The sequence below is a fragment of the Prinia subflava genome, chromosome 2, assembly GCF_021018805.1.
Source record: "Prinia subflava isolate CZ2003 ecotype Zambia chromosome 2, Cam_Psub_1.2, whole genome shotgun sequence".
NCBI lineage: Eukaryota > Metazoa > Chordata > Aves > Passeriformes > Cisticolidae > Prinia > Prinia subflava.
Genome location: NC_086248.1, coordinates 72,470,874 through 72,489,740, shown reverse-complemented (window position 1 = coordinate 72,489,740; position 18,867 = coordinate 72,470,874). Strand labels below are relative to the sequence as shown.

The 18,867-nt window shown below is 44.0% G+C and overlaps 1 protein-coding gene and 1 long non-coding RNA gene across 2 annotated transcripts in view; one reads left to right on the top strand and one right to left on the bottom strand.

Moving 5' to 3' along the window:
* C2H1orf198 (chromosome 2 C1orf198 homolog) overlaps positions 1-6,506 on the top strand; it is a 22,048-nt gene extending 15,542 nt beyond the window's left edge. Inside the window, exons 3-4 of the mRNA XM_063390529.1 lie at positions 1,563-2,114; positions 4,036-6,506. Coding sequence (XP_063246599.1) covers positions 1,563-2,114; positions 4,036-4,092 — 609 coding nt within the window. The 3' untranslated portion in view covers positions 4,093-6,506. The remainder of the gene's footprint in view (positions 1-1,562; positions 2,115-4,035) is intronic.
* On the bottom strand, positions 4,276-18,867 carry LOC134547044 (uncharacterized). The gene is made up of 3 exons (XR_010079351.1): positions 15,249-18,867; positions 14,532-14,651; positions 4,276-9,163 (listed from the first exon to the last, which is right to left on the bottom strand). It is a non-coding gene; the product is annotated as an uncharacterized LOC134547044 (long non-coding RNA).

The following is an 18,867-nucleotide window of genomic DNA, read 5'->3' as shown; positions in this document are numbered from 1 at the left end:
GGTGGGGTGTTGAGGTTGTTTAGTAAGATTTGTGTGTATCCTTGCACTCACCTTATTCTAGCTGAGCTATAATTACCTGCAGCTTGTTTATCTTTGTATCTTTTGATAGCACAGTGTATTCTCCATGAAAACACAGAGCTTGGTGCTTTCTTGCCTACAGCCTTGGAAAAACGATGCATCTAATTCTTTAGAAAGGTCAGATCTAAGTCCATGAATCAAATTATGTGTAGTCAGCTGCTGACTGTTTAAAAAATTGTTTTATAAATAATCAGTTGCTGGGTTAACAGTTGTTCTTTGATGAGAAGTTTCTGAATATTAACTACTAGGCGTGAGTCCTGCCAGATCTAGAGCCCCTTTGAACTTAACATGCACAGTAATGTAGGACTCAAGATCAAACACTTCAGTGAAAATGATATGCAACTAGGACTTGTTTTAGACTGAAGCCCAGAGATGCTATTGCAGTTTTATTCAGGAAAGGCTGGGCAATGAAGTAGAATGGTGAAAAAACATCACAAATTTGTCATTAACTTCCAAAGTACCTTTTAACTATTTGTAGCAAAAGCTACAAGTCCTCTTGAGTATTTTTCAAACCCAACCATGCCCATGATGACAACAGCATAACTTTAACAGTAGAGGCAGTCTTTTTTTCCTCGCATTATTTGTTCCTTTTTACAAACACAAATCTGTGTATTAGTTTGTTCTTTCCTGGCACATATGCTTATATGTTTCTCAGAGAGTAATAAGGCTTAACTTTTATTAGCCTGAAGAGTGTCTAGATAGTTGAAAGTAATTTTACTGAAGCGATGGTACGCAAAACAAACATTTCGAAGTACTATTCACTTTTCCGTGACTTGTAAGGTTTTTTTAATGCATTAAATGTGAACACTTGCTTCCTTGGCCCAGTGTTACCTCTCAGAAATGGGTACAGCTATCTCTGTACTGCAAGTGAAAACAATCCAGGGCTCTGGAATAGGTGAAGGACTGATCCCGCTGGAGTTATTTCTCTTCCTTCAGAGGGGCATTAGAATTATAAAATTACTTACTTATGCATACTCATTACATCTAATCCTTTATCTTGGAAGTAGATGGACCTGTAGTCAACTATTTCAAAGTCTACAATGAAAGACTGCCTTTTGAATTACAATCTAAAGCGCTTTTTTTGCTAAAAATTTTCATATAAAACCTCTCTGACTTTCAAAATGCCTCTGCAGCTTTTGCAATGTTTTAGTGCTGCTATTCTAACGTTTCAGCACCGTGCATGCTGTGCACTGCTGCCTTAGATGACACTGAGCAACTCCAGTACAATTGGTTTCTCTGTCTCCCCTGCAGCAGGTCAGGGACTTTTATGTTTGCTTGCAGTTCAGACTTTTAAAAATCATTATTTTTATGAAACTACAAAGATAGACATTTATGGAGAAATCAAGTTAGCTTTGCAGTGATATCTGTTGACTGAGAGCTGTCTCGCAGTGGGCTGAGGTGCTACTTGTGTGCACCAGGGTCAGAAAGTCAAAATTGCATCTGTGTGAAGGGCTTTGAAATACTGTTTTTGTGTCCCTGAACAGAGTCAGATGGAGTTCAGCATTGCATCTCTCTCCATACAAGAGCAAGGTGGTGCCCAGCTGCAGAACGAGCAGAGGCAGCCTGTTAAAGCAGCGCCTGGTGTCCAAGTCCCTAAATCTTCTCAGGCCAATAAGACCCCTGGCTCTGATGGGTTGATAGCACCCAGAAAGGAAGAGGAGTCGTCCTTCTGGAAGATAAACGCAGAGCGCTCGAAGTTTGAAGGAGACAAGTCTGAGTTCCAGTCCCTGACCCCCAGCCAGATCAAGTCCATGGAGAAAGGAGAGAAGCCCCTTCCCTCTTTTTACAGACAAGAGTCTGCTCCAAAGGAGATGACCAAAGCTGAGAAGCCCAGCATAACTAAGGCAGAGAAGTCTGTCGCCCCCAGCCTACCTTCTGTATCTCTTGAGTGGGAGAAACCTCGACCTACTCAACTCCCCACTACTTCTCTAGATGACTTCTTTCTTCCTGACCCACCACAGGACCTGGCATCTTCTAGGACAAACAAGGAAGATACTGATGGTACTCTACTTACAGACCCACAAATGCCTGGACAGGTGAGTACTGCTATACCCACTGGCCTTATGTTTAAAAACTGTAGAGCACGTTAAAATCTGGCAGGGCCACTTGGAAGATTAGGGACTCCAAAAAGCACTAAGCCATAGCTCAGCCTGATGACTTTTTGTCTTTCAAATGTGAAGAAATCTATTTAAGCTGTTGTTGAACAGTCTGTTTAACATGTTAACTTCAGTTAAATGCTTTTTAACACATAGGATAAAGGCACAATTTAAATCTAACACCAGAAATGCTGACAAGGCACCAAGTAGCTAATTGACAGCAAGCTACCTAGCAAGTTGCTGTATCAAAGAGGTTATGGTATGGCGTTTTGGTGGGTTTGGATTTTTTTGTTTGCTTGTTTGTTTTGGGGTTTTTTTTAAAACAAAACGCTTAAATGGAAAGAATAAGCTTTTTAACTTGAAAAATAGGTGAACTAGGATCTAGGGTACTTTACTGGTACACACAGCATAGTGGTGAATGGTGAACTAGTTCTCAGCTGTTCCAAGCAGTAGCCTGACAGCCACTTCCCAGTGCTTTGTCCCAGGCAGCTGTGCTGCTTTCAAATGTGTTTTCTCTTAACGTCCAAAATAGAAATAGAATGAGCTTCCAGAATTAGCCTTCTCAATGTTTTCTTTAATGAAAAAACCCAAACAACCCAACAACAAAAAATAACCTTAAGCAGCTCAATAGCCAATTGAAGCTATTTTAAAAAGGCAGATGCTGATCTGTGAGAAAAGAAAGGGAACAGCAGGATATGATACAGCAAGGGGAAAAAAGGAAAGATCAAAAGCTTGAAAACTGTGAAGTAGAGAAGAGGAGTGGTACTTCAAGCAGAGCCACGCAGTTCTGTTTGAAATCTGTGGCATCACTCTGGCATTAGCCTGACACATTACAGTACCTTCAGCACTTCACACAGCTTTTTCTCTGTTTTCCCAGCTGTGGTTTTTTGAATTCCAGACAAGATGATGTAAAGTCAGAAAGATGCAGGGTGAGGTAACTGGTTGCAAGAGAAGTAAATGGCAGCACTTAGGAGAGAACAATACTTAAGCCACTCCAGTATTTGAAGCCCTGTCTTTAGTTATCATTTTGTGAAGCTCAGGGATAATGCTTCCTGAGCTGCAATTTGTGGACATGGTAGTCCTTAAATTTTAGTTAAAGGCTTTATCATGTTTTCTTACAAATTAACATTTTCCATTCCTTTGTGAATGTTTTCAAGATAATTGAAATAGTTTGAAAAGCCCATTTTTTTCTGTCTGTGGAGAAACAATCCTCCCGTGTGAAAATGGGAACAGAGAACTTCATGTATGATAAGAATTTTCTTCCTTTCTCCTTTTCTGGATTTTCTTCCCTGTTCTGGGAAGCCAGGCTCTAGGAAGAGAATCCAGAGACTCAGCTGTGCCTCTTGAATACTCTTCCTAAACACTAAAATCACCCTAAATGTCATGGCTAACACTGCAGGAGTGAGCATGTTCTGGATAGCCTAGTAAATAACCTGTCATCAAAGTTTAATCTGTGTAGTTTTGTGGAAACAACTAACTCTGATTGCAACAGACAATCTGTTGAATTAATGATGCTTGCCTTCTGTGTTTGTTTCATTCTCTGCAATTCCCACTGTAGTCTAAAAAATTGATCTTCATGAATCTTTTCCACGAGGAAAAAAACCAAAACATTTTGCCTGCAGACCACAAGAATAATTTTATTTTTATCTGGAATTGCCTTTTTGGGCACTGTGAGTATTTTTCCATGTCGTGTCTAGCATTTTACGATGTAGGTACTTAGGTATTCTAGAGTATGGTGAAGACCTTGAAATATTGTGAGGCAGCATTTTAAGCTTTATTTTTTAGATAGTCAAATACTGAGTTTGTAATAACCATAATTAACAACTACATCTTATTTCCTTTTTTTTTTTCTATCTTGCAGACTAGTACAAGCAATGTTATCTTGAAGACTGGCTTTGATTTTCTAGACAACTGGTAAAAGATACTTCAAAACAGATGAAACCAATTTTGGGGAAGGAATGGAATACCTTTCTCCTTGTATGTTAATTTACTAGCATTTGTGTCTTTTTCTAGAAGTAACTTTCAAACTCTTAAATGTTGCCTTTGTATAAACTTTTGTAATACCGTATGCGTTTTTGTTTTTTAAACAGTGATAGAAGTGTGGTTTCATTTGGATATTTTTTTTAATATCTGTTAAAATTTTTAGTAGCTACTGTATTGAGAGGATGGGAGAAGTTACTGTACATGTTAAAGAAACACAAATGAGAGTCTCTGTATCCTAGAAATGGAACCTACAGGACCAGATTGGTGTTTTCAGTGGAAACCTTGCTAGCATGGCTTGTAAGAAATAGTGTTGCACGTGCAGTGGTTCCAACCATACTTCAGATAGCTGGCAAAAAATAGGATGAAAAGCAAGCATCCAGAATTACATTGATTTGTAGATCTTGTTTCATTTCAAAGTATCTTTTGTACCACTTTACTGAAGACACTTTTCTTCTAAAGAAGGCAAAGGCATTGCCAAAATGATGGATCCAAAAAAGCACTGTGTTTGTACCCTAAAAATCTGCTAAAATAACTTAAAGAGTTAGAAAAATGACCAAGGGAATGGTGTTTCTGGTCTTTGGATTGAGGACTTGGGGGTAGATAGAAGAGAGTGGGACAACACCTAATGAATTGGAGAAATTCTTCAGGGAACACAATTTCACTGCCTCCTTACTAGAGCATAACTCTTCATAATACTAGTGCTGGAACTACAGCACTGAGAATTTCTGGAGTGTAGATTACCTTTGTGTCAGTAAACCACTATGTTTATGGGAAGCCACAGCAGTGTGAGGCTTTTTTGTTTTTTAAGCAGCTTATCGTCTCAAGGACTCATCAACTTTGGTGCTTTTTCCTCCTTGTGGGTTCATCCTCTTTAGTGTTCAACATCTGGGTTGCATTTTTTCCTAAGGTGCAGAGAGGCATCTCAAGGTGGCCCTCGGCAGTGTTGCCTCCAGTTCTGCTTTTGAATGATCTTTGGTGTTTAAAATGTAGAGAACAAGAGTAGCTGTCGTTTGGATCTGTTGTCTCTAAAATGCAGCATGATTTACACACTGATTCTCACTGTGTTTACCTCACCTTGAAGCCTTAATTCCCCTACGCACAGCCAGTGACTGGTCTGCTCCAATGCCAAAGGTTTGACTTTTCCCTTTACCTCAGCAATAGTCCCAGAGCATTTGTTTGGGGTAGAAGGCAAACACAGGGCTCCAATGGGTCCCAGCCAAGGCTGTAAGAAGGTCACCATCTCCTAAGCCATAGTTGTGCTAGGCTTCTCATGGATTAGCACTTGACATTTGGTTCAGTGCCAGGGGCAGTTAGATGTGCAGAATTGGATGCGGCAGGATTTTTTCTGCTTGTTACAGGAAGAGTTTGCAATGTCCTGGAGGAATCCTTGCCTCTAATCGGTGTGTTGCTTGCTCTGAGCAAGCAGAGTATGCTGATAGAGCATTAAAATGTACTTGTTGGGCAAGGAAAATGCCGTATGCATATCCTCCCCTCTTGCTCCCACACCCCACCAAAAAAAGACAAAAAACAAACAAAAAAAAGAACCACCAAGGCCAAAACCTCCACTTTTTCTAGTGTTTTCTTAAAAGGTTCCTTAGCTAAACAGTAAGATTGGCACAAAGTAGAAGTCATTGCATAGGATACTCTTACTTATAGAAAAATAGTTTCTGAAAAGAAGCTTTTATAGCTTCTGAAGGCTTCTCTACATTCTTCCTGAGATGTACAAACTCTGTAGTTTGTGGATATTATCTCTGCATTCAGCAGTTCAGAAAATATTTGTTGCTACGATCCCGGACTTTACTGCTGTTTTTTTCTTTTGTAGCATTTGCTACATGCATCCAGAGTTAATACAGCTTAGAACAACTTTAACACAAATTCTTTAGATTAGTGACTAATGTTGCACCTTCCTTTTAAAGCTAACAAATGTTAATCTTGGGGTTTACAGTTACCAGTGAATCTGATTTTCTGTACATTCAGCTGCTGAAAAGTAGTAAATCCAAAATGGAGATGCACATTCTAATCTTATTCTGATTTGGGGAGAAAACAAAGTCTCCTACTGTCAAGGAGCGTTACTTTAAATCTCTGGTAATACCTTAAAGCTTCTTAGGGAAGAACCTGGGCTGCCTGTCTCTTACATCGGCTAACTCAACCCTAATACACATTGGGACCAGCTGGTAGAACATGCTGCAGAACTTTTTACTTATCCTGGTAGGTTTTTCCTGTGCTTTGACAAGAGTTGATGCTCCTCCTTTCTTGAATATGTTTTTATTAAACATTCTTACAAAAACGAAATTGTATTTGGTCACATTTTATATTAACGATGTTTTAATAAAGTCACTTTAAATAGAACTGTCAAGATTTTTGTGCTGCTTTGTATGTTGTCCTTAATACTCTGCTTTCCTCAGTGCCATTGGAGTTGTTTGGGGACTGAGAGAAACCCATTGGAGTTGTTGAATCTGTGTGAGAGAAAGCCAAGAATAATTTGATCCAGAATTTAGAAACCAAATTTTTTAGATCGGAGGAAAAAAAATCAACATGCTTCAGCTGTTTTTTTAAGCCTTTAAGTGAATCTCTTTGGGGAGGTATCCTTGCTTTATCATTTCACCTGACAACTGGGGACAGGATGAGATTTGGGAAAGACTAAAATCTATTTGTACTTTGCTGTAATAGACTTAAACCTGACACACATGCTCTCCCACCAGTATCTCCAGGTAATCCAAAGCAGTGTCTGGATCATTATTGCAGAAGCAATTTGAAAACTGCATGTTGTGCTTTAGCCCCAGCTGTCAATTAAACACCACACAGCTGTTCCTTCACTTCACCCAAGCAGGATGGGGGAGAGAATGGGTTGTGTGTGGACTTGAAAAGCATCTCACAAAAAGGAAGATGCTAGCAGAGGCCGCTGTGTAGTCTCACTTCCTGCCTTTTGTCATATGCAGCAAGTTCCCAGAATGTAAGAGAATCAAATATGCAGCTACAAGGATAGTTTTTCTTCTGCATGCTCACATCTACTTCCAGAAATGTATCTGGAAAAACAATTTGGTTTATACCCAAGCTGAATTTCCAACAGCTAAAAAGGCATTTGAAGAAGAATTTGGTTTGGAAAGACTCCATAGCCAAGTAAGGGTGGTATTCCAACTATATTTAGGATCTGGCCTACACATGATTTGCTTCAATCTTGTCTAAGCTCCCTCTCAGCTTCTAAAAGTTCTCTCTACTAAAGTCAAATCCACAGGATCTGGGCACTGTCTCAGCATGAGGAGCCAGCAGGTCTGAGGTATGAGTGAAGACTTGTAAAGGCAGAATAGAAGAGATGCTGTGGCTGAAGAATAGTGTTTGATTGATTGATTGATTGATTGATTTAGTAGTGACTTTAGTGGTGACTTTAGTGGTACTTGCTGAGGTTGGGACAGTCTTTGAGGTCATGGTTGTGGGTGCTGGTACAGCCCCCACTCAGCAACAGCATCCCCCAAAGAGCTTGCAAGCCATGTCCCTGGGATACAAACCCAACCTTGTAGGTGTTATTTACAGACAGACCCCTGGGCCTTGCTGTCCAATTTGCCCATCACCCACTTGGACCAGTATGTTACTGTATATTACCCTGAGATCAAAGCCATAATGTGGTGGCCAGTGACAGGACCCGAGGGAATGGCCTGAAGCTGTGTCAGGGGAGATTTATGCTGGACATTACAAAAAAGTTCTTCACCCAGAGGGTGGCTGGGAATATGGCTGTGAAACTTGGACCTTATGCAGGATCAAGATACAGTGCTAAATGCCCTTGGCAAGTCAGGATTTGACTGGGATGCCAACAAATCAAAAAACATACAGCTGCCCTGGAAATAGCTTACTGTGGTTTTCCTATAATGCTTGTCTCCAAAATGAACAAAGGAATGAAAAAGAAAATAAAATGCATGGGGATAGGAAAGAGTCTTCTGTGATTTTTGGGTGATTTGACTTCAGTAATCAACCTGAGGTTTACACAAGGGCCTGACCTGAGCCCCAGCTTCTCTTCTTACCAAAATGTCGAGTGCCAGTGACCCTGAAGTTCAATAGGTCATTTGTCTCCTGAGTTTGTTCTCTGAAGTCCAATAACCAGAGTTGAAGGCAGTCTTTGAAAATCTCCCACTTGCAGGAGGTGCAAATTACCTCAGGAGAAATATTTTTGTTGCTGTGAAATGCAGGCTGTTATGAAAAGATGCAGTGGCATCCCAATGGAGATCGGAGAAGAAGAAAAGGTGATGGAAGGAAAAACAAAGTTCAGCTGGGAGGAGACAATTCACCAGGTCCTCTCCACCCTGGCATTTCCAAGCTATGTGAGCTGGAGCACTGGCTCCACTTAGCTCGGTGGCAAATTTTATTTTGACTTGTAGGAAGCCCAGGCTTTATTACAGCTGTTTGTTATTAAAGTTCTAACTGAACATCCTGCTCTCCTTGACACATTTTTTAGACCTTACATCTGCCAAGAAAGAAACTTCTGGTGTGTGTCTGTAAGCTCATGTTCAAGGAACCCTGCTCTGGCCTGAGTGTTGTACTAATCCCTTTGGGTCCCACCCATTTGGCTGCAGCTCAGTTGCTCCAAGGCAAGAATACTGCAAATGTTTGTGGCCAGTAATTAAAGCTTTTTTTCATAACCTCTCTGTCCTGGAGAAACTCAGCTGATGGCAACGATTCAGAGCACGTAGGAGGGCACCTTTGAGCTCCCACCAGGCTGGCAGCAGTGCAGGCAGCAGGGACTGCAGGGACTGAGGTGCTGGGAGCTGCTACCTGGGGCTGTGCCACTGCCTCTAAACCCTCAGCACATCCACAGCCTGCAGCCTGAGACATGCTGAGCTGGCTCCAGAAAGTGAGTCTGCCCAAAGTCACTGCAAAAGTACCAACAGATGAGAGTTTCCTGGCCCACTGTCCTGCCAGCACAGGAGTATTGCTTCTTGCTTGTCCTGTTTCCTCTTCTCTGGCTCCCATCTCACCAAGAGAATGGTTTAGCAGTCACTAAGAGCCATGCAGGGCTGTATTAGTGAGAAAATGTAAAATAGAAAGACATGTTAAAAACACAGCAAGGCATCAGGGTCCTGCTTTCACTGGGGCACATCTGGCATGTTAAATTTCTTACAGATCTTAACTGCTTTTCCTCAAGAAAAAGAGTTGAGAAACAGAAAGACAATCACAGATTTTATAATTCTGAATGCCCAGTCTTAGGGCAAGCTGTACCATATCTCAGCCACTAGCCTTGACCTAAGCTTTGAGTCAACCAGCTAACCTTGGCATCAAATTGTCTGACTGGAAATCTCACAGAAGTCCCAGGGAAGCTTCTCATCACTGAGGTTTCACAAGTAACATTTCAGGAACAGTGGTGACTAGGAACAAGCTTAGCAAAAAATCAAAGTACCCTCCTGGATGTTCTTTTCACCAGCTGGTTCAAAACCAGTCCTGGCTGGGAACAAGCAAGTGTTGCTTATGACTTTGAACCAGCTTCTCCCCTTCAGCCACACGCAGTTCCTTGTCACTGATGTGTCCAGCACCTCTCTGCCAGGAATGACATCCGCTCCCCTCCTTCCCAGCATGGCATGATCATGCCATAGCATGGGGCCAGGTCCCTCAAGTCTAAAGGCAGTGATGGAGACCTCTCCCTGTCCCTGTCACTGCTCTGGGTCACTCCTGGCAGACAGCTCTCCCTTTGGGCTGTCAGGGCTCTCCAGGGCTCAAGGGGTGGGTTGTTGTTGATGGATAGAGCAAGAACCAGGAGTTGGCAAGGTGGGCACTAGGTGACAAGCTTGTCAGCCTGCAGTCCAGCCTGCTCCAGCACTGGGCTTGCCCTTTTAAAGGAAGCTTTCCCCCCCCAGGCTCGCTCCCCAGCAGCAGGGATTGTTTCTGCAGCAGCAGCTCAGCAAAGGGCGCCATGCCAGGGTGGGACACTTTCCCTTCGAGGCATTTGGCCACCTGTAGCACATAAACCAGGCACCAGAGCCCACCTGCAGCTCATGAGGGTCCTCATGATCCTCAGCACAGAAAAACCTTTCATCTTGAGCTGTTACTCACTCTCCAGTTTTCTGCCTTCCTGCCAAAGCCCCCACCCCTGCATCAAGCACCTCAGTGGAGAGGCCCCAGGAAGGCTTCACCACTTACAGCAAAGTCTCCTAAAACACTGAGTTTAAAAACCCCTGGGAATGCTTCTCACACGTGCCTGGAAAATCAGGCATGGGAATATTTGCAAAGCATGGCCGTTAAGAGACCACTGGATTTTTGTGGGCATTCTTTAAATATGTTATTTTTTTTGTCTCTATCAACTTTTTTTTTTTTTTTTTTTATGTCCTAAAGGTTGCAGAGCCCTGAGATGGGCAGAGCCCTGAGATGGGCAGAACCCTGAGATGGGCAGAGCCAGCCTTTGGTCCTTCAGCTGGCATCAGCCCCACCACCAGGTCACCAGCCTCACCCCTGCCCTTTCCTCACGCTGGAGCCCAGCCCTTTTTTCACTCCAACACTATTCCCTGAAGCCAAATGACTTTCACCAGTGTAGAGCCAAAGAGCAGGTGGAAAAACTGGGTTGTAATGGTAATGTCCTGGTAAGGGAAGTTACATGGTAATGAAAAACAGAATCAGAGGTGGCTTCTGAATCTGGTCTCACAGGTTTCATCCAGCAGTCAGTGACCCCAGTTACAGAGGATTTCAACTGACATGAAAAAAATCCAACACCTGATTCCTTTAAACTGTACAGATTCAGTTAAAATCCATAGAAGCAACATCACTGAGTTCTTCTTAGTTAATTTGCAATGAGTCCCCCAGGGTATTACTTTTGCTAGAAATACCATTAGCATTTACAATTAAGTTCACTGTGAGGCACTTCTGGTTTTAATTATATAGCATTTATAATGCTGCTTCTGGCACTCTCTTAGCATGGAAAAAATGAAGCTAGGATGTAGAAAGATAAAAAAGCTATTAATTCCAGGGCTAGAAATGCCAGATGGGTACAGTTACAAACAGATTGCTCTCTGTAACCCAGCCCAAACAGCTGGCTTCCAGTGTTTGGGTAGGAATGCACCAAATATGACAAAAATGTCTTTATCTGGGAAAGCTAATTTTAGACACTTTTATTTTGGCCAGGCAGTAGAAATACTTAAAGAAATCATTAAACTTCCAATGAAAAAGCTGTTTTTGTAGGATACATTGCACGCAGTGTCCATCACAAGGGGACTCTGGATAGGCTGCTCAGCCCAACCTGACCAACACCCAGCTGAAACACACGGGCTCCAGGGAAGCTGCATTTGCCAGTGGCTCCCACAGGTCAGTGAGAGGTGATTGGTGACCTGTGGAGTCTCAGCTTCCAGACCAGCACACACCCCACATTCTCAGTCACCCTGGAGAGACAAAGGTCGAGCACTGCAGCTGGTGGGGGAGCAAAACAGGTTCCTGCCCCAAGAAGGGGAGAAATCCAACATTTCAGAGCTTCCCACTGCCTCAAGGGCTGAGGTTCTTCACAGTTTAAACTAAGAAAAAGAACCAACAGCTCCAGCATCCTCCTGGCACACAGGTGATGTGGCTCAGTCTCTTTTCTGCTCTTGCAGCTGTTCAGGGCTGAGAGACTCCAAACCCACCTTGGTGAGGCAGTGACCCTCCTGAGATGAGAGGACCAGATGCCAACTGTCAGAGTGGCCCAAAAAGAGCAGGCAAGCCATACAAGTGCATGCACCCCATATAGCTTTGTAAAGAGAGTGATTATAACCCACTTACAGAGAGCAGGAAAGCATATGGCACATAAACAAGTTGTTACTGGAGAGGTGCACTGAAAGATTTTTAATTGACCCAAAGCTCAGCTGTTTAAAAATTCATAGGCTTCAAGTTACTCTTGCCACTTTTAAAATGAGTTTAACTCTAGCTTTTGAGTTTACCAGCCTCAGCACTTGCAACCAGCTACCTACAAAATGTGGTCAGTTCACGACCTCTCGCAAACAGCCGATCCATTTTTGTGCAGCACATGCTCCCTTTCCATGCTCAGGTCATTTCAGGAGACAGCATGACTCAAAACCAGTGGTGGTTGTAGGGAAGGGGCACTCACAGTCCTGAAGGACACTGAGTGTCAACAGGATGCAAACAAGGATATACATATATTTTTAAACTTAAGAAACTGGGGCTTAGAAATGCTCACTCTGTAACAGCAACTGAAACACTGAAAATCTGCCAGCGGTTCTGCTCTCAGCAAAACTCCAAGGATCAGAGTCAGCTCCATCTGTCATGTTGTTCCCAGAGCAGATTGTGGCACAGCCCAGCTCTTTGCTGTCCCTTTTGGCAGCAGCACTGGGCCTCCGCCCCAAGGCGCCTCCTCCTGCCCTGGTGCCAAAGGGATGGCCTGGGATGGGAGCCGTGGACAGCCAAGCTGCAGGGACAGAGGCATTGCTGTGGGACACCACCAAAGTCTTTGCCTGCAAACTTGAAGTGACCTCAGATCCCTCACTTCACCTAGAGATGCCCTTACAGGCTGTCCTGCAGGGATGCTGGCCATGTGTAAAGAACATCCAAGGACAGTGACACTGACATTTGTTGTCATCTTTTGAGGACCGGTGAGATGAAGGCCATGGGGGCCTGTGAATTAGGCTTTTTACATAAGAAATAGAAAATGAAAATAGAAATAGAATCTGAAAATCTCCTGGACAGAGCAGTTGCTAATAACCATGGTGAAGACGAGGTGCTCATGGCTCTCCTGGCCTGTCTCAGCCTCAGTGATGGATGGCAGTGCCCCCCTTCCCAAAGTACACACAGCCCACAGTTCTCTGTGAAAAGCCAGAGAGGACGCCCCTACCTCAGCTGACTGCAGGAGGTGTAGCCCAGTGAATGAACATGCCAATTTTGTTATTACAGGGCATCATTTTTTCCAGTGTTGAAGTTATTCCAAAGAACTTCCCTGCACTGGAATCCTTTGGATATTCTCCTGACGATGCAAAGTACATCAAGACTCCTGTTCACAGACTTCCAGTGAGAGCAGTGGGCTCTGATCCTGGCATCAGCTCTGGCTGAATGCCAGCACAAAGCTCAAGGCATCATTTGAAACTCCTGAAAAGCTGCAAAAATCTCAGCTGAAGTCACTTGGAAGCAGCCTCGTGGTGGGAAGGACAAGAAATAGACCTTTGTAAGTCACTTGAGATGGTGGAGTAAATGTCCCCACACTGTGACAGGCTCCATGCTGGGACCTGCACAGGATCGCTGCTGTGGGATGAAATTGTGGCTGCCCAGTCTACCACCAGCAGCCCCAAATAATTTCCCACACTGAGGTATCCTGCAGAGGTGGCACCCACTGGTATGCAATAAAGGCAAGTCTTTGCTGAAGCAGTAGAGTTTATGGAGAAACTTAAATTCAAACTACACTTACAAACAGAAAAGGCTGCCAAGCTGCCTGAGAAAGAGTTTTCTATAGCCCATGGATATTTCAGGACACTCACACACCATGGGACAGGACCGGGCACATCCCAGCTGTGTGTAGCTGGTGGCCCTTTCTCAGAGAGTTCCCAGTTCTCTGCAAGAGAGCTCACCCTCACATTTCTGTGTGCTGTGGTTCTGGCAGGCAGCTGCTGCCCTGAAGAGAAATGTTTTCCTGCTTGGGAAACAGGGGCTTATTGTGGCTCCAGGGGAAGGCAGACCCAGCTTTCACCGGTGCTCGTGCTGACAGAAAGAGAGGCAGCACCTCCACAATGCCTGCCATGGTGCACATTTGGAGCTTTGGAGCTGCTGCTGGATGCACTTTATGCTCTTGGATCCAGAGCTTTTCGTTTATTTTTAACCTGCCTTGCAAACACACCTAGACATCTGCCCCTCACCCAGAGGCAGTAAGGAGGTTTCTCCACTAAGGATGTCCCACTGCAGGCCAGTTTGCAGCTTTCACAGCGCCCTGCAGAGCAGCTGCCCGTGGGTCAGGGGGACACTGCTGGGCTCTGGACATCACCCCACTGTGGAGCATCGCTCCCCACTGTGACAGCCAGCAGGGCCACCTGGAGCAGAGGAGGGCATCGTGTGCTGCCAATGCCAGGATGGAACTGCCATGTCTAATTTTAGCCTCTGGAGCCCTGAAAGCTCTCTTGGGTTGCCACATACCTTGATAAATCATTTGAGTCAATGCTGCTTGGCCTAAAGCTGGCTTTCAGATGGGAAAGGCTAACTGCTGAGTATTAAACATCATTTTGACTGAAGCTGAAGGTGTCTGCCTTCAGGAGCTACCCAGGGCTTCTGAGGCTTGTAGGGACCGTGAGCTAAGTGAGACATGAAGGAGAGGCAAAAATGCCTGGAATATTTTTGTTTTGTTTTCTCATGCAAACTTGACTGAGAAGAAATCTGTGTGTGCAATGTATATGCAGGGTGAAAGCTGGAAGCATGGAAATAAGGAGAAAATACCTGCAGGGTGCAGAACATCCTTCAGGTCTGTGGTTGCACACCAGGGACAGCTGGTTCCTTGTTTCAAGGAGACAAATCACATCGCAGAGGCTTCAACAATCTGCACAGCAAAGGGACCAACTGGAAGAAAAAGGCATTTTACAGTGAGTTCTGCTTTCCGTTGCCTGCTTGGCCCTGCCACTTGGACAATATTTAGAGTTTTGAAGTCTGGCTCCTGTTTAGAGGCAAAACAAGTCATGCAAGATTGATTGATAGACCTTTGTAATGACAAGATTTGTTGCACTGGCCCCAGAGGTCTCTCCCTTACAGCACCACAACCTGGTTCCCACATGGATGCACATGCACATTCCTATGTATTTCCCTTCAGAGCTCCATGAAACACAAGGGAGATTTTTTTGCCTTCCATGTGTGAATGGATAACTGGAGAAACAGAATTTTGCCCTTGGGACAGAGGTGAGTCCATGATTACAGGCAACCCTCTGTGCAGGGCACAGGGGCTTTGGTATCCTTTCCCAGTTAATTGTGAAATTGGGTAATCCATGCACAGTGAACCAAAAGTTGCTGTCAGCTCCTTCAAGGGACCAGCTGCCTCACTACTGGCAGCTGTGACTGAAGCCTTGTATGCAAGCTGTGCTACAGGTACCTGAACCACATGTATATTTCTATATGAAAATCATCATTTATATTACATATTTTATATAAAGTGTATAAACCTACCTTAACATACATGTTAACATGATTCTGGAGCAGTAGATTTCCATATCTCCCTTCCCTATCTCCCATCTGAGAGATGCCCAAGAGCAAAGAGACTATGGAGAGAAAAGGAATATGGCTCAAACAATGCAGCATTAGAAAAGTGATGTTAGGTCTTCACAGGTCTGAACCAGAACTTTCCACTCTTGAAGTAGTTTGGTGTTAATGCTTTTCAAGAACTGGTTGTTAGTGATCAGGAAACTACTAAATTAACAACTCTGGAGAGTTAATTGACTGAATACTTTCAATCATTTACTAGGGAAGGAAATCCTTGCCTGTAAACAAAGCCAGTGTAGGGTTATTTCATGTCAGGAGTGGTAATGACACATCAAGACATATACAAACCATGAGCTAGGGCCACTGAAATTATCAACAGGGTTTAGACTTCAAAAATAATAAATTTGGATTGGTCTTTATTTGCATTCAGTTCTGTGAAGCTTTAAGACTTGTTCTAATACCATTTAATGGATATTCTCAGTAATCATAGAAGCTGAAACTTCTAGTAAAGATCCTGACAATTTTTACTTTCTCAGAGGCTTCTGGAGGAAATTAAATTCTATGGCACTGATGGTGCAACTGCAAAGGCTGCCAGCAAGGAAGGCGCCTTTGTAATCCAGACTGCAATTCTGAGCAGCAGTGGAATGATTTCCACCCTACATGAGGCAAAGAGCATCTTTTCAGTTAGCCCAAATCATGGGTCGTGTCTTTCTGCCATAAGCAGGGCAAAGGAGCCATGTCTGGTGTCTCTTGGGCCACCTTAGGTCCCAGGAGTGGTGTGGTGATGGAGAAATTTGCTGTGCTCTGTAGAGGGACATAAGGACAGGGCTGTGTTTCCCTTCTGCAGGAGCGTTGTCCCCGTGCTTTGGGTGTTGTGGGAACATCCCTGCACCCAGCCACGGCAGAGGGCTCCAGCTGCTGCCCGCCCAGCCCCTCACACCATCCTCATCAGGGTGTCTGGGGTGCTGCATCCCGGCAGCAAAGCTGCTCTGTGTGTGCAGCTCTTCACATGGGCTTTGGCATTGTGGGAGATTTTTATACTCGAAAATAGGCATCTTATTTTAGGAAATGCAGAGGTTAGGTGGCTGTCCTCGAGGATATGCCTTGATGAGCATGAGGGCAGTTTAAATGCAAAATCTGTACACAGCTGGGAAAGTTTCTTTCCAGTGCCATCCATAAGTGTTTGATTAATCAGATTGAATGGTTTTACCAAAGGTCTCTATAGGCTGAAATAATGAAGAAGAGTGTCCCAATCCCAAAAACTGCATACAGGCAGCCTTCTTCACCAAGAAGGATTTGCCCCATACATCATTCCTTGACATCAGTGAGCTCTATGAGACACTCAGCCCCCTGACACATGAGTCTCTTCTCCTCAGAAATTTGGGGTGGTGATGGAGCCTTTGCTTCTGGTTCCCAAGATTTAAACCCACAATAATTGTGGCTGTTTATGTCTTACACTCTTTCATCATCCTGGAAGAAGGGAGCAGCACATTTGCTCCCTAGTGGGCCAGGCAAGCTGTAATGCCACCCAGTTAAGCCAGACTCACTGTGAAATGTTTGCAGACTGCAAAGCTGAGGGAGCCATCGCTCTCCAGCTCCTTGCAGATTCACCATCCCACACTCAGCTCAGAGACCATTTTCTTTTCCTCACACTGAGTTACGTATCTTTTCCCCAGGGGTTGTAAAAACTGCACAGTGACTTTTTTTCAGCCTCTCAGACAGCTGTGAACCTGGTTTTGGTCAAAATTTTTCTACTGTAGCTCTTGTTGGCTCAGAAAAGTGCTTTGACAAGCTTGAAATTTCCTGCCTCAGGAAGGAATAACAACTCTCTAAAAGAGTGCTGTGAGTTCTGTTGGAGAGGTATTATCCATGAGGTGCAGAGAAAGCTGGACTTATTACTAGGATCAGAAACTGAAACAGCCTTTGTCATGGCAGGACTAAAGATGTCTCCAACAACATAACCCACAACTTGGCCTGCTGCCATTGTGACATGGCACATTTATTAAGACACTTCTCAATCTCTGTTTCTTGTGCTCAAAAGTTTTCCTACCAGTTGAAGAAAATACATCATATATGATATCTCTGTAAGGAATAAAGTCAGGCAGTCTCCAGCTGAACCTGGTAGGGCAGAAAGCTCAGCTGACGCTGCAGCTGATTTTGACTCGTCCACTCCACTTTCCCCAGGGACATGAAGAAACCCTCTCTGAAACGGGAGAAATATTTATGCAAGTTTCAGTTCCAGAGAAGAAATCTATGAGGATGTCAGTGTCTGTACAGCTGCCTTGGGTTTTGTCTCCACTCTCCTTGACCCATGTCCTGGTAGAACTTTCAGTAAGCTATTTATCAGGTAAATAGATAAACCAGCCATCATCATATCAACATACGGTGACAGTGACTGAGAGCTACCCTATTAATTGCTGACCCCATTTCTATTTCAGTCACTTGGCATGTTCTCTAGGAAATGAATGGGATCAGTCACTATAAATCCATTTTCTCTGACACTAGATAATCTCCTTTCAAGCTGGAGCAGATGCTGAGATGCCCAGGCTGGCAGACTGCTGCTGGATGACCAAGGGGGCTGTAGTGCAATGTGATTGCATCCCTGCAGATTTGCGTTGGCTCCCCTTTGTACGATAAATAGTTCTGTTACACGGTATTGTGTCCTAAAATGCCCTGCTGATATATCAGAGAATGGGTCAGGTTGGAAGGGACCAGAGGGAGTCATCTGGTCCAGCCTCCCTGCTCAAGCAGGGTCATCCCAGAGCACCGGGCACAGGAGGGTGTTCAGGCAGTTCTTAGACATCTCCAGTGAGGGAGACTCCACAAATTCTTTGAGAAATAAGATCCCACAGATTATTTCCTGAATGAATGACAGCCTTGAATCTGGGTGTTAAATTAAACCAATGCAGAAAGGCTGAGTGTCTGACAACCAGAAGAGACTGGAGAGAGGTAAATGATATTTGAATTACTCAAGGGTTTTGAACCAGGATCTCCTATTTCAGCTCTAATCACTGGGATTTGAGACACCATAGTGTGATGGTTGGGATCTTTTCAGCTCCCTGAGCCAGAGCTTCTCTGCTTTGCAGTGAAACAGGGCAGTGATTCCTTAAGTTTTAGCTTTCATGTTTTTCAGATTCTGTGCTGTCTAGAGGTGTAGTTCTGAACCTCAAATTAAGTGTTAGTAACCTCTCTAAACAGAGTAGGTAGCCAAAACAAAGCCTTTTCCAGATGGAGACCAAAGACAGTGGTTACAAGTTTTCAGGGCCAAAAGCACAAACAATGGTGGACTGAAGAGAGGAACAAGAAGGATGGGACTTCATAATCTCAAGCTGCCATTGGACAACTAACCCCAATATGTAACTGGATCAAAACTTATAAAAGTATGAGACCTCGTGACCAGTCATCCATTGTGTGACCATTTTGGGTCCACCTTGGGTGTAGCCCAGGCCAGGCTCTTGTCTTGCCCAAAGTGAATCCTTAAAGGTCTTTTAATAACTACCTACTTTATTCTCTTAGCACTGTCCAGTGTCTGTTCCAGGTCAGCCTTCCCAAGGCATCAACAGTTCTTTGAGAGGTCAAGGATGGA